The following is a 13,365-nucleotide window of genomic DNA, read 5'->3' as shown; positions in this document are numbered from 1 at the left end:
GGCCTACGGGACGAGTGGTAGTGCGGAGTACCCGGCCTTCTTGGCATCCCTGTCAGGGGTGCTGGATAGTGCCCCTCCTGGGGACTCCATTATTCTGCTGGGGGACTTCAACGCCCACGTGGGAAACGACAGTGACACCTGGAGAGGCGTGATTGGGAGGAATGGCCTCCCCGATCTGAATCCAAGCGGTGTTTTGTTATTGGACTTCTGTGCTAGTCACGGAGTGTTCATAATGAACACCATGTTCAAACATAAGGGTGTCCATCAGTGCACTTGGCACCAGGACACCCTAGGCAGGAGGTCAATGATCGACTTTGTTGTCGTATCATCAGACCTTCTGCCGCATGTTTTGGACACTCGGGTGAAGAAAGGGGCTGAGCTGTCCACTGATCATCACCTGGTGGTGAGTTGGATCCGCTGGAGGAGGAGAAAGCCGGACAGACTTGGCAGGCCCAAGCGCATAGTGAGGGTCTGCTTTATCACCGGTCTTGTTCATAACTTTGATGGACAGGATTTCTAGGCGCAGCCAAGGGCCGGAGGGGGTCTGGTTTGGGGACCAGAGGATTTCGTCTCTTCTTTATGCAGATGACGTGGTCCTGCTAGCCCCATCTAGCCAAGACCTACAGCATGCACTGGGGCGGTTCGCAGCCGAGTGTGAAGTGGCTGGGATGAAGATCAGCTCCTCCAAGTCCGAGGCAATGGCTTGTCTTCTTCAGCTTGGAGGGGAGTTCCTGCCTCAAGTGGAGGTGTTTAAGTATCTCGACGTCTTGTTCACGAGTGAGGGAAGAATGGCGCGGGAGATCGACAGACGGATCGGTGCGGCTGCCACAGTAATGGGGGCGCTGTGCCGGTCCGTTGTGGTGAAGAGAGAGCTGAGCCGAAAAGCGAAGCTCTCGATTTACCAGTCGGTCTACGTTCCTACCCTCACTTATGGCCATGAACTTTGGGTCATGACCGAAAGAACGAGATCCCGGATACAAGCGGCTGAAATGAGCTTCCTCCGTAGGGTGGCCGGGCACTCCCTTAGAGATAGGGTGAGGAGCTCAGCCATCCGGGAGGGGCTCGGAGTAGAGCCGCTGCTCCTCCACATCGAGAGGAGCCAGTTGAGGTGGCTTGGGCATCTATAGCAGATGCCTCCTGGACACCTTCCTCGGGAGGTGTTCCAGGCACGTCCCATTGGGAGGAGGCCCAGGGGACGGCCCAGGAAACGCTGGAGGGACTATTTCTCTTGGCTGGCCTGGGAACGCCTTGGGCTCCCCTTGGAGGAGCTGGAAGAGGTGTCTGGGGAGAGGGACGTCGGGGCGTCTCTGCTGAGTCTGCTGCCCCCGCGACCCGGTCCCGGATAAAGCGGAAGACGACAAGTACGAGTACGAGTACGAATCTCTGATGTGGAGATTCACATTGAAGACGTGAAGACTGAATCATTATCATAAGTTGTTGAACTAATATGATAATTAAGTGAATTTGCAAATTTGCCATTGCCATTAATGTAGTTTTATAAGGGGAAGAAATAATTGCAATATAGGAACAATTGACATAAATTATTGTTTTTTGTGTTATAGGGATGTTAACCCTTTGCTGCAAAGGGATTTATGGGATTCTGTTGTGGAATTAGAGGTTACTCTGAATTTGTGACATTGCTAATTGTGTAATGATTTCTCTTATTCTGATATTCTCCAAGTTGTTGTTTTTTGGATCTTGCTTCGGATCCTTTTTTTCCAGGTGGTGCTTTAGTTCATTGCTAAGGTTTAGTTTCCCATTGTTAGGGTTTGAAAACTTTTGTATTGTTTATCACTCATGTCTGGACAAAGTGCTTTTCCTTCACACATGCCACAGAAAGGGAGATGGGGGAGAGGAGTGAGTTATGCTACTATCAGCAACATCTGGGGGCTGCTTGTACCAGTCCCCACTCCCTCTCTGTTTAAAAGCAAAACACATGCACCCTTACCCTTCTGACCCCACACACACACAGACACACACACACCCCCTAAATGCCTGAACTGTCTGTTGAACTGTGTGTGTGAACCAGCATGTATAAATAAAGAGAGAGGGTGCCAACACTTTGTAGATTTGCACTGCAGAGTGTGAGCTACCTCTTGCGCAAGAAAAACAGATACCCTGTGTCATACTTCTTTCCTCTGAGTTGACTAATTAATACCTAACACCCATGATCCTTGTACATATTTTGTTTTAAGTGCATTTAAGTTCATGTTCTGTTATAGCTATGTTTCTTAGTTTGATTATATCAAACCTAAGAAACATGTATTCCTATTTTAGTTCCAGTTGTGTTTTGTGTTTACTCCTGCCACAGTTTGTTAATCAGCTTCATTTGGTCCACCTACACCATGCCAATCAAGTTCCTTGCTTCTCCTTTGCCATGCCCATATATACGCTGACACACTGTTAATTCTTCACAGAAATATTCCCTGGTCATCTGTTCATGCCAAGTCTGTTATGTGAAGCCTGTCCATGTCCTCGCCTGTTCATGTCTGCCTGCCACCACCTGCTAAAGTGAGTTTTTGTTAATAAAACCTTGATATACTCACCATGCCACACTGCTTCCTGCCTGTCTGCATTCTGGAATCTACAGGTCCTTCTCAAAATATTAGCATATTGTGATAAAGTTCATTATTTTCCATAATGTCATGATGAAAATTTAACATTCATATATTTTAGATTCATTGCACACTAACTGAAATATTTCAGGTCTTTTATTGTCTTAATACGGATGATTTTGGCATACAGCTCATGAAAACCCAAAATTCCTATCTCACAAAATTAGCATATCATTAAAAGGGTCTCTAAATGAGCTATGAACCTAATCATCTGAATCAACGAGTTAACTCTAAACACGTGCAAAAGATTCCTGAGGCCTTTAAAACTCCCAGCCTGGTTCATCACTCGAAACCCCAATCATGGGTAAGACTGCCGACCTGACTGCTGTCCAGAAGGCCACTATTGACACCCTCAAGCAAGAGGGTAAGACACAGAAAGAAATTTCTGAACGAATAGGCTGTTCCCAGAGTGCTGTATCAAGGCACCTCAGTGGGAAGTCTGTGGGAAGGAAAAAGTGTGGCAGAAAACGCTGCACAACGAGAAGAGGTGACCGGACCCTGAGGAAGATTGTGGACAAGGGCCGATTCCAGACCTTGGGGGACCTGCGGAAGCAGTGGACTGAGTCTGGAGTAGAAACATCCAGAGCCACCGTGCACAGGCGTGTGAAGGAAATGGGCTACAGGTGCCGCATTCCCCAGGTCAAGCCCCTTTTGAACCAGAAACAGCGGCAGAAGCGCCTGACCTGGGCTACAGAGAAGCAGCACTGGACTGTTGCTCAGTGGTCCAAAGTACTTTTTTCGGATGAAAGCAAATTCTGCATGTCATTTGGAAATCAAGGTGCCAGAGTCTGGAGGAAGACTGGGAGAAGGAAATGCCAAAATGCCATATGTCCAGTGTCAAGTACCCACAGTCAGTGATGGTCTGGGGTGCCGTGTCAGCTACTGGTGTTGGTCCACTGTGTTTTATCAAGGGCAGGGTCAATGCAGCTAGCTATCAGGAGATTTTGGAGCACTTCATGCTTCCATCTGCTGAAAAGCTTTATGGAGATGAAGATTTCAGTTTTCAGCACGACCTGGCACCTGCTCACAGTGCCAAAACCACTGGTAAATGGTTTACTGACCATGGTATCACAGTGCTCAATTGGCCTGCACACTTTCCTGACCTGAACCCCATAGAGAATCTGTGGGATATTGTGAAGAGAACGTTGAGAGACTCAAGACCCAACACTCTGGATGAGCTAAAGGCCGCTATCGAAGCATCCTGGGCCTCCATAAGACCTCAGCAGTGCCACAGGCTGATTGCCTCCATGCCACGCCGCATTGAAGCAGTCATTTCTGCAAAAGGATTCCCGACCAAGTATTGAGTACATAACTGTACATGATTATTTGAAGGTTGACATTTTTTGTGGGCTCCATGGTGGCACAGTTGGTAGCACTGTTGCCTTGCAGCAAGATGGTCCTGGGTTCAATTCCCAGCCTGGGGTCTTTCTGCATGGAGTTTGCATGTTCTCCCCGTGTGTGTGTGGGTTCTCACTGGGTACTCTGGCTTCCTCCCACAGTCCAAAGACATGCCTGTTAGGTTAATTGGTCACTCTAAATTGCCCTTAGGTGAATGAGTGTGTGTGCATGGTTGTTTGTGTGTTGCCCTGCAATGGACTGGCAACCTGTCATCGGTGTACCCCGCCTATCGCCCATAGACTGCTGGAGATAGGCACCAGCTCCCCCGCGACCCACTATGGAATAAGTGGTAGAAAATGACTGACTGACTGATATTTTTTGTATTAAAAACACTTTTATTTTATTGGTCGGATGAAATATGCTAATTTTGTGAGATAGGAATGTTGGGTTTTCATGAGCTGTATGCCAAAATCATCCGTATTAAGACAATAAAAGACCTGAAATATTTCAGTTAGTGTGCAATGAATCTAAAATATATGAATGTTAAATTTTCATCATGACATTATGGAAAATAATGAACTTTATCACAATATGCTAATATCTTGAGAAGGACCTGTATACTGTGAACCACAACCTGACAAATTGCTTGGATTTTTCTGTATACAGGAGCAGTTTATTCAACCTTCCAGTTTCTGTTTGGTGAAAATGAATTGTCAGGACATCCTTTTTTATGTCCTTATTCAGACTATACACTCAGTATCAAGGCCATTTTATAAACACTTTTCCTAAAGGTTTAAATTAGAAGAAAAGATTAAAATTCCCTGACATATGTGTCTATGCAAGCCCTTTTTCTATTTTATTCTGCTCACTGTTGTGTTTTCAAATGATCTTGTAGACATCAACTTTCTATCCCAATTTGATTTGTGGCATGATAAACAGTTCATTATACTTCAGCAATTCTTTCAAGTTTTATTTTTTGATATCAAGTTTAGGCAAGACTTCATCAATAAACATCCAAGCCATTAAAAGTGAAAATACAGAACAAGACAGAATACAAAAAACCGCTTCAAGACCAGCAAGAAATGAACAGACCAAGACAAAACCAGATGACCAGTAAGATGTAAATTGTATTCTAGTGTGAAAGTAAAATCACTGTAAATTCATATTTTTCAGGTTCTACAGAATAATGTTTTTTCAACCTTGTTACCAAGATGAATTCAGTAAAAGAAACATTGTGGAAAGACTGGGATGAGAAAAAAAAAAATAGTGAGGAAGTGTCATCCTGAATTACTTATGTATGCAAAACAGGTCTGACCTGTATGCAACACAAACAGAACATTGCAAACAGAACGTTACTAAATCAAAAGGCATACCTCATTTTTTTACAAGATGTAGAGATGAGTATTTGAAAGACAGAACAACTCATTATAATTACTATAAACTTAATTAGAGCTATTAGCTTAAGCAGGAGGTGTTACAGTGCATGTCTTGAAAAATATTTTTTAAATAACGACAAGTCTGTTTCAGGGCTGCATGGTGTAGCAGTTGGTCGCACTGTTGCCTTGCCTCAAGAAGGTCCTAGGTTAGAATCCCGGTCTGGGGTCTTTCTGCATGGAGTTTATTAGACTTGACTTTACTTAATTCTAAAGACTTGTAACTTCACTTTGACACTTTGTTAATTGGTTACTCTAAATTACCCTTAGGTGTGTGTGTGTGTGTGTGTGTGTGTGTGTGTGTGTGTGTGTGTGGATGGGTGTTTGCCCTGTGTGTCTCTGCGTTGCACTTTGGTGTTCAGTATGTAACCCAGCCTCTCGCCCAATCACTGCTAAAGAGAAGCCAGCAGTCATTGCACTCCCACACCTCTCCTCACCCTCTCCCCCTCCACCTTCCACACACACCGCGACCCTGCAAGCGGGTAAAGCCAATGGATGGAGGATTAACTCTAACTCATGCAGTTAGACGTGAGTTGCATTTGTTTTGGTGTAAAATAATTAAACTGGTTTTACTATTTACACTGTGGAATAGAGCGTAAAAGTGCTGCTATTCCACTGTCAGAGTGTGCACAGTGAGAAAAATAAAAAAAGGCTCTAGCTATTGGAGCACAGGTCTTAGATCTTATCTGAAACATCTCTCACAGTGGAGTAAATTGCCTCAACGTCTCCTTCTTGCTCCTCAGAGACAACCTGTTTTATCTCGTCATCGTGTTTTGTCATCAGATCCTCCTCTTTTCCCTCCACCGTCTTACTTGCCCCTTTACTTTCATCTTTCTTTTGGTCCTTTGCTCCAGTTTTAATTTCTGCATATTCTGTCAATGTGCTCTCTTGTTCCTTTGCTACCTCTCTTGAACTTCTTCTCATCATGATGGAGAAATCAATGCTGGCATATTGCACATCTTTTAAACTGCTGCTGAGTTCTGACATGAGTTCTGAAGAAGACTTATCTGCATCCATAGCTCCATTACCAGCTTCCTCTTGGACATGAGTTTTATCATTTTGAACTGCTTGAGCACGGTCGATCTGTTAGGTAAAGGGAAAAACTGGATGTAAAATAACACACAGCACTGACTGTATGAGAATACACACAAAGGTTTTTTCTTCAGGCATATCACACAAGTTACTTCACTATCAGTGACTCATTCATGAGCAGTTTGAAATGTTTGGTAACCGCCATTAACACAGCTTTACAAGGCAGCTTTCAAACCTGACTAATTGCTTGTGCTGACATGGCAGCTCATTGACTATCCCAGTAAAAGTAATATTTTTTTTCTTTCTTCGTTGATTCACCTACAAAATTATTTCCATGTACTACAAAAGCTGCAAGTGTTTAGAGATATTAAACATATATTAGACATATTAAACTGCCATTGCAATCTGTTTATAATCATTCATTGATAATCACATGTTCTTCTGTGTACAAGGGCAATATTGAACATTTAAAACCATAATAGAGCAACTAAGTTAATAATGCAATGCACAATATTGATCTAAATCCAAAACTAATCAAATATTCAAACATTTAGCTATTTTAACAGTGGGATACATCAAATATTAAAATAAATTGTTTTATCAATAATGAACTATAGTATCATGTGCATCAGTTCACGTCAAAAATACCCCAAGTTTATTTTCAGATTATTTTGAGCTTAAAATCACATTTTCACATTTAGCTATACAAACTACAAAATAGATACCAGTGGATCAACTTGAGAGACCATCTTCAGAGTTTCATCCAAATTCCCAGAGTTCTTCAGTGTTTTTCTGTGGAGAAATATAATATTACAGCAATAGCTTAATTTATGCAGATAAAGGTGAATTTATTGGTACTTTTACAGTTTATAGAAAACAATGCTTTATTTCTCCACAAAAAGGAATTTAGTAAAAAAAAAAAAAAACAACTCTCTAATGTATACCTGCATTCCTTTAGTATATAATAGAATTAAAGAAATAAACATACAAAAATGTACAAATAAATGGTTTGTTGTTAGTTTTGCAAAGAAAAAACAAAATTGTATGGACAGACTGCATTATATTTGTCATATTTCAATCTAAATGTTTACCGGAGCATCACAGAAGCCTTCAAGTGTTCCATTAGCCAATCAGTGTATTTTAAGTGAACAAACATAATGTTGGGTAAGTGTTATGCCCCACAATTGACATGAACCAGAGAAGGCAATGGGGGATCTGTCTGAAGAGCTCAGAAAGAAGATTATAGATGTCCATGTAAAAGGTAAAGGCAAGAAGAGGATATCAAAGCAGGTTTCTGTTATGGTGGACACTGCTGACAATATTATTTTTTTTATTATTCTATTAAAGTATCAGATTCATGGGAATGTAGCCAACCATCCTCAGGTCATGGATGCAGGAGGAAATGCAAATCTTGGCTGATCAGGGGGATAGTGCTAATGGTAGAAAATGAGGCAAGGAAATTGTTCAAAAACATTCAATTTCCAATCCACGGATAAGGTAAATTTTTCTCATTGCAACTTTCAGGTCGCACTCTGAACCACATTGGGTTTCAAGGAAGAAGAGCCAGGAGGGGTCCAGTAAAAAACATCACATACTATTAAACAACATCATAGTTTTTAAGGCCTGCATGTAGTACGTTTAATATGTGACAAACACAATGAAGTCTCAAGACTACCAATGCATCCTGAAGAGAAACATACTGTCCAGTGTCAGAAAGCTTAGCTTCAGTCGTAGGTCATAGGTCTTCCAAGAGGACAATGATCCAAAACATGCAACAAAAAGCATTGAAGAATGTCTGAGAAAAAAACTGCTGTTAAGCAACTGCCACAAGATCAGAAATGAATCCTACTGAACATCTACTGTACAAAGGGTCAGAAAAATGCAGTGTTAAAATCTAAGACAGTTTGAGCTTTTTGGTTTAGGATGAATGGGCCTCCTGCCAAAAGCAGATGTCTTATTTTAAAAACCAGAGATTGCTTCTTGGCAGTGATTACTGTAAAAGGTGCTGCCACTCATTCTTAACAAAAACATGACATTGAAATAAATGTACCTGTTGCATTTGATAGCCAAACAGCAAATGGTAGCTGAAAGTAGAAACCCAATCAGAAAGGCAATGATGATGTCCACCCTGGAAACTGTTTCTAAAATAGTTTTGGACTGAATGGCTGTGAGGGGAAAACAGAAAGAGAAAACAGTTTTAAACCACACTACCATATATCAAAACAAAGCTGCACTGACTTGGTCATCTGGCCACAATGGTCACAGTATGCAATGAGGTAATAAAAATGTGCCTCTGTGAAGAGGTACCTTCTTTATCCAGGAAGTGTTGTTGGACTGTGAGGTTTTCTTTTGCTTCCCCATTTTCGTGGCTGCTGTCACATTCAACACTGAAATTGTGGTGTTTGTTTAGGGATAGGGTGACAGTGGTGTTCAGAGTGTGGTTTGACACCGTGTTAATGACAGTGTATACAGTGTGGTCCTTTAGCAGCGGCCACGTTATGGTGGGCAGAGGAAACCCCTTAGTGATACACACACAGGTCAGGAGTTCTGACTGAAGCGCACATCCAGAACCTTTTAGGATCTTTGAAAACCCTAAAAACATATTTAAACCATGAGTGTAAGATAAACTATTACTTAGCAAGACTGGGACCTCCTTATTCATGTATACTTACAAGTCACTTTTACATCAGCGTATACAGACACTGTGTCGCCCAGATGAGTTGCTGTGCAGACATACTGTCCAGAATCCTCAGATGTCACATTCAAGATGACAAATGTTGCCAATCCAGTGTTATTCTGGAGGTAAATTCCATTTGGTGAATGTTTAGTCCACACGACAAGTGATTGAGGGAAACTTTCAACACTGCAAGTCAGGTTCAGAGCATCTCCCTCTTTAACAGTTGTATTTCCAGTGATCTGAGGTTGTCTTTTATCTATGTGAGACAATAATGCATTTTAACCAGTGTACTTTTAAAATAGATTATTGAATCAGCTTTAGTGTATAACATTGGTTGGAGATTGCTGTGGCTCAGAATTGGATGTTGGTTTTCAGAAGTTAAAATTTCTGGGAAGCCTTAAACACCGCAGGTCATATAATAAGTGCCACCTTTCTTCATATTTGTTACCACAGTGATTTTAGTTTCAGATTTATCCAACAAAAGCACAACTTAAACATTGTGTAGCTTATAAATTTTCTTGCAATTCACGGATGACACATTCCAGAAAACCAACAACTTGCAAATATTCACTCAGTATTAATATAAAATTAATACTCACAGTTTACTTTCAGTGTTATGGTCTCCTCTGTAGTTTTGTGGTTGTTGAAGCTGACCTTACAGGTTATATTGGTGTTGTGGTGTTCAGCTGATGGGATAAAGGTCAGATTTGAGCTGTCTCTATGTGTGACAGCAGTCCGATTCTCAGTTTCTAAAGAAACAGTGATATTTCCTGGAATGATGGACTTAAGGTCTACTTCTCCTCCCTGCCTCCAGGTGATTTTAGGAGGAGTCCCACTGCAGAGACCCGGAGCAGTGCAGGTCAAAATGGCCTGTTGTCCCTCAATCAGTGAAGGAATCGTCACAGTGGGCTTCTTAAGTGAATCTATTGAAAACACGGTTCGTAAATAAAACCAAGTGGAAATATTATCACTTACTTTGAATATAGATGAAAAAAACATATTTTTAAGATATTACAATATGACAATAAAAGTGAGTTTGATTAGGTGATAATACAATTACCACAGTCTGCCAACAGAGGTCAGGAAAGGCATATAGTTTCTTGAATTTAGTTTCTTGTGTGTTTTTAAGAGACTAAAAACTAAATCTTAAAAAAAATAGAAATACATTGTATATTTATACACATCCCTGAATTAAAGAAATTAAGTTGCTTTTGTTGTGGCCTTTTATACCTTTAACAGAGACAATTGTTTTTGAAGTGAACATAAATCCATCTGTCCTTCCATTCTGAAGACCATTAACTCTGAGCTGATATGATCCAGAATCAGATGTGGTGAGGTCATTGATCATGATGCTACAGTTCCTCTGGCTCACATCAGGATCCAACAGTAAAACTCGTCCTAAAAATTCAGGTTGAATCTTGTTGGGGTTGGTGTGAAATATTATATCAGAGTCTCCACATTTCCTTTTCCATGATTCACATTTGAACCAGACGATATTTTTTGGTGTAAATTCATCAGCAGTGGTGAAGGAACATGGCAGCACAACACAGAGTCCAGCCTCGGCTGTTATTTGTCCCTCATTAAGAGTGATGCAGAATCCATTGGAACAGAAAGGTCTTCCCAAGGCGGATGCAACTGTTAACGTGAAGGAAAAGACCGGGGCGATTATATATATATATATATATATATATAAATATTTTGCAATAACTATGAAATTTACTGTAAAGCTTTTGCAAACCGAGGGTACTTCTTAAAACCAATCATTCTTTTTAGTTTAGGATCAGACATAAACAGTGATCAAAGGATTTAAATTTTTTTTAAATATTTGACAGGGATATACATAAAAGAATGACATTTCTTGGGTACATTTGTCAGCAAAAATACATATTTCAAACAAAAAATCTAAAAATTGTCACTAAGAAATGTTTTAAACACTAGATAATTAAAAATAGGGAAAACCATCTGATACCTGTAGATGTGTTGGAGCCACTCAAAGAGAAAAGCACAGTTATCCAGAAGAGAGCAAACATGGTTTAGTTCTTCAGACTTTATTCTTCCATTCCACAGTACAGCCTTCAGAGCAGCAGAAGCTTTTAAAAAGCAGAAATGGAATCAATGGGAAGTCTAAACTTGGGAGGCCAAAATATAGCAATACAGGATGTAGCTTTTTTTACCCTGATCTTACGATTAGCACATTTTACTAAGGAGAGTTACAAGGCTCACGTTTTAACCCTTTTCTGTACACATATCTGCTAAAATAAGGCTGATCTTTAATAAAAATAAATATTAATATGTGCATTCTCTGCCATACTCTATATTCTAACTCAAGTTCTCCAGCGTTCACTGGAACCATGGATTGGAGTCATGATCAGAGTTATTTTTATCCAGTCTTTCATTTACATTTAGCCAGTTAACTAATGTCTTTCTTGCAGATCTATGTCAAAGATATAAACACCTAAAGAAGTTAATAGTGCAAAAAATGTCTTGAACTAACATTAAATATTTAATACCTTTTCCACACATCTTTGAAATGTTCCTGAAACCTTCTTGTTAGAGGTTTCTCTTCCTTTTTTCTCATGTTTTACATATTTCCTCTTTGAGCAACAAGTAACATTTCAGGATGTTTGTTGCAACATGTGTTTTTTAACGCAAGGTTAGACTGCAGCCCTTATTTCTTAATTTCACACTATGCTCATTGTCTATTTAAAACTAAGTTTTCAGGAAGCAAATTGTATTATTTGCTGGTTAGGTGTTTTTCATTGTTCTCAGAACTACTAAAGGGAAGGATTCCAAATCAGGAAACAAAATCCAAGAATTTAGAGAAGGATACTCAAAAAGAAAAATTTCCTTGAGCCAGGATTTATAATAATACTAATAAAATAGTTATTTGTTGTTTTGGTGCTTTATGTCACAATAAAACCACTGGCATACACAATAATCTGCTGTCTCTTTGAGAGATTGTTCCTTTAACGTTTGAAGAGTTTTCCATCCTGCAGTGAGAAAAGACTCACGTTCATTGTGATGTCTCGCCCACATCCGAGCTACAACTTGTTAGACAAATTCTCTCAGTTTGTGCATGGATTTTCTAGTGTAAACCATTCTTTTTGAGAACAAGATATGTATTTTTTCAGTGGGTTTGGTTTAAAACTTGGAAAAATGCTGACATCCAAGACTAATAACTCATGACAAACTTTTAAACTATTATAAAGCTACAAAATCATCTTCCCTGAAGTGGACAGTACACTATAGTCTTACTTACATGTAAGTCATACTTTGAGATGTTAATTACTCATAAGAACCATGCACACTCTGACCATGACTTTTTTTTAAATCAGTGCCAACATTTATGAAATGCTTTGACACAGATTTTATCCCAAAACAACTATGGATGAGCATGTCAAATGTGAAGTACTAGTTAGTGTGTTACCAAAAGACATTTGCCAGTGGAAAAGCCAGAGACTGAAGTGCTTTTCTGTTAGTTGGAGATCAAATAGGTGGAGTTGGAGATCAAATAGGTCTTTCCATCAAGACATGGTTCCTGTTAGCTCTGCCTAAAAATGCCATGAAGAATAACTGAGTTACTTCTGAGCCAAATGTCCTTCTCCTTTTGTTTTCTATAACTGAGCGGATTGTTTATTGACTAAGTTTTGAAGAAATTATTTGAGTGCACTTATTTCGCCTTTTGCTGCCTATTTTTGGGCCGCTCCCGGATGGCCAAGCTCCTCACCCTATCTCTAAGGGAGTGCCCGGCCACCCTACGGAGGAAGCTCATTTCAGCCGCTTGTATCCAGGATCTCGTTCTTTCGGTCATGACCCAAAGTTCATGGCCATAGGTGAGGGTAGGAACGTAGACCGACCGGTAAATTGAGAGCTTTGCTTTTCGACTCAGCTCTCTGTTCACTACAACGGACCGGCACAGTGACCCCATTACTGTGGCAGCCGCACCGATCCGTCTGTCAATCTCCCGCTCCATTCTTCCCTCACTCGTGAACAAGACCCCGAGATACTTAAACTCCTCCACTTGAGGCAGGAACTCCCCTCCAACCTGAAGAGGACAAGCCACCCTTTTCCGGTCGAATACCATGGCCTCGGACTTGGAGGAGCTGATCTTCATCCCAGCCGCTTCACACTCGGCTGCGAACCGCCCCAGTGCATGCTGTAGGTCTTGGCTAGAGGGGGCCAGCAGGACCACGTCATCTGCAAAAAGAAGAGACGAAATCCACTGGTCCCCAAACCAGACCCCCTCCGGCCCTTGGCTGCGCCTAGAAAA

General features: G+C 40.8%; 1 protein-coding gene across 1 annotated transcript; it reads right to left on the bottom strand.

Annotated features, from left to right (window-relative positions):
• Nucleotides 1-4,902: 4,902 nt before the first annotated feature.
• LOC124864393 (sialic acid-binding Ig-like lectin 5) lies at nt 4,903-11,212 on the bottom strand. Its single transcript, XM_047359172.1, has 8 exons — nt 11,065-11,212; nt 10,326-10,730; nt 9,695-10,018; nt 9,091-9,351; nt 8,726-9,010; nt 8,469-8,583; nt 7,144-7,210; nt 4,903-6,469 (listed from the first exon to the last, which is right to left on the bottom strand). Exons 1-8 carry the CDS (start codon nt 11,123-11,125, stop codon nt 6,062-6,064), a joined length of 1,926 nt encoding a protein of 641 aa, XP_047215128.1. The 5' UTR covers nt 11,126-11,212; the 3' UTR covers nt 4,903-6,061.
• Nucleotides 11,213-13,365: the final 2,153 nt, after the last annotated feature.

This window comes from Girardinichthys multiradiatus, chromosome 3 (genome assembly GCF_021462225.1).
Source record: "Girardinichthys multiradiatus isolate DD_20200921_A chromosome 3, DD_fGirMul_XY1, whole genome shotgun sequence".
In the NCBI taxonomy this organism is placed as follows: Eukaryota; Metazoa; Chordata; class Actinopteri; order Cyprinodontiformes; family Goodeidae; genus Girardinichthys; species Girardinichthys multiradiatus.
This window is presented reverse-complemented; position numbering and strand designations above follow the sequence as displayed.

What these genes read in the sequence shown, in the direction of transcription:
- LOC124864393 (XM_047359172.1), bottom strand. Translation starts at nt 11,125, where the DNA reads ATGTTTGCTCTCTTCTGGATAACTGTGCTTTTCTCTTTGAGTGGCTCC. An exon ending in CGCTGATGTAAAAGTGACTT is followed by an intron (nt 9,011 to 9,090) that starts GTAAGTATACAT and finishes ATATGTTTTTAG; the next exon opens with GGTTTTCAAAGATCCTAAAA. An exon ending in ACACTTCCTGGATAAAGAAG is followed by an intron (nt 8,584 to 8,725) that starts GTACCTCTTCAC and finishes TTCCCCTCACAG; the next exon opens with CCATTCAGTCCAAAACTATT.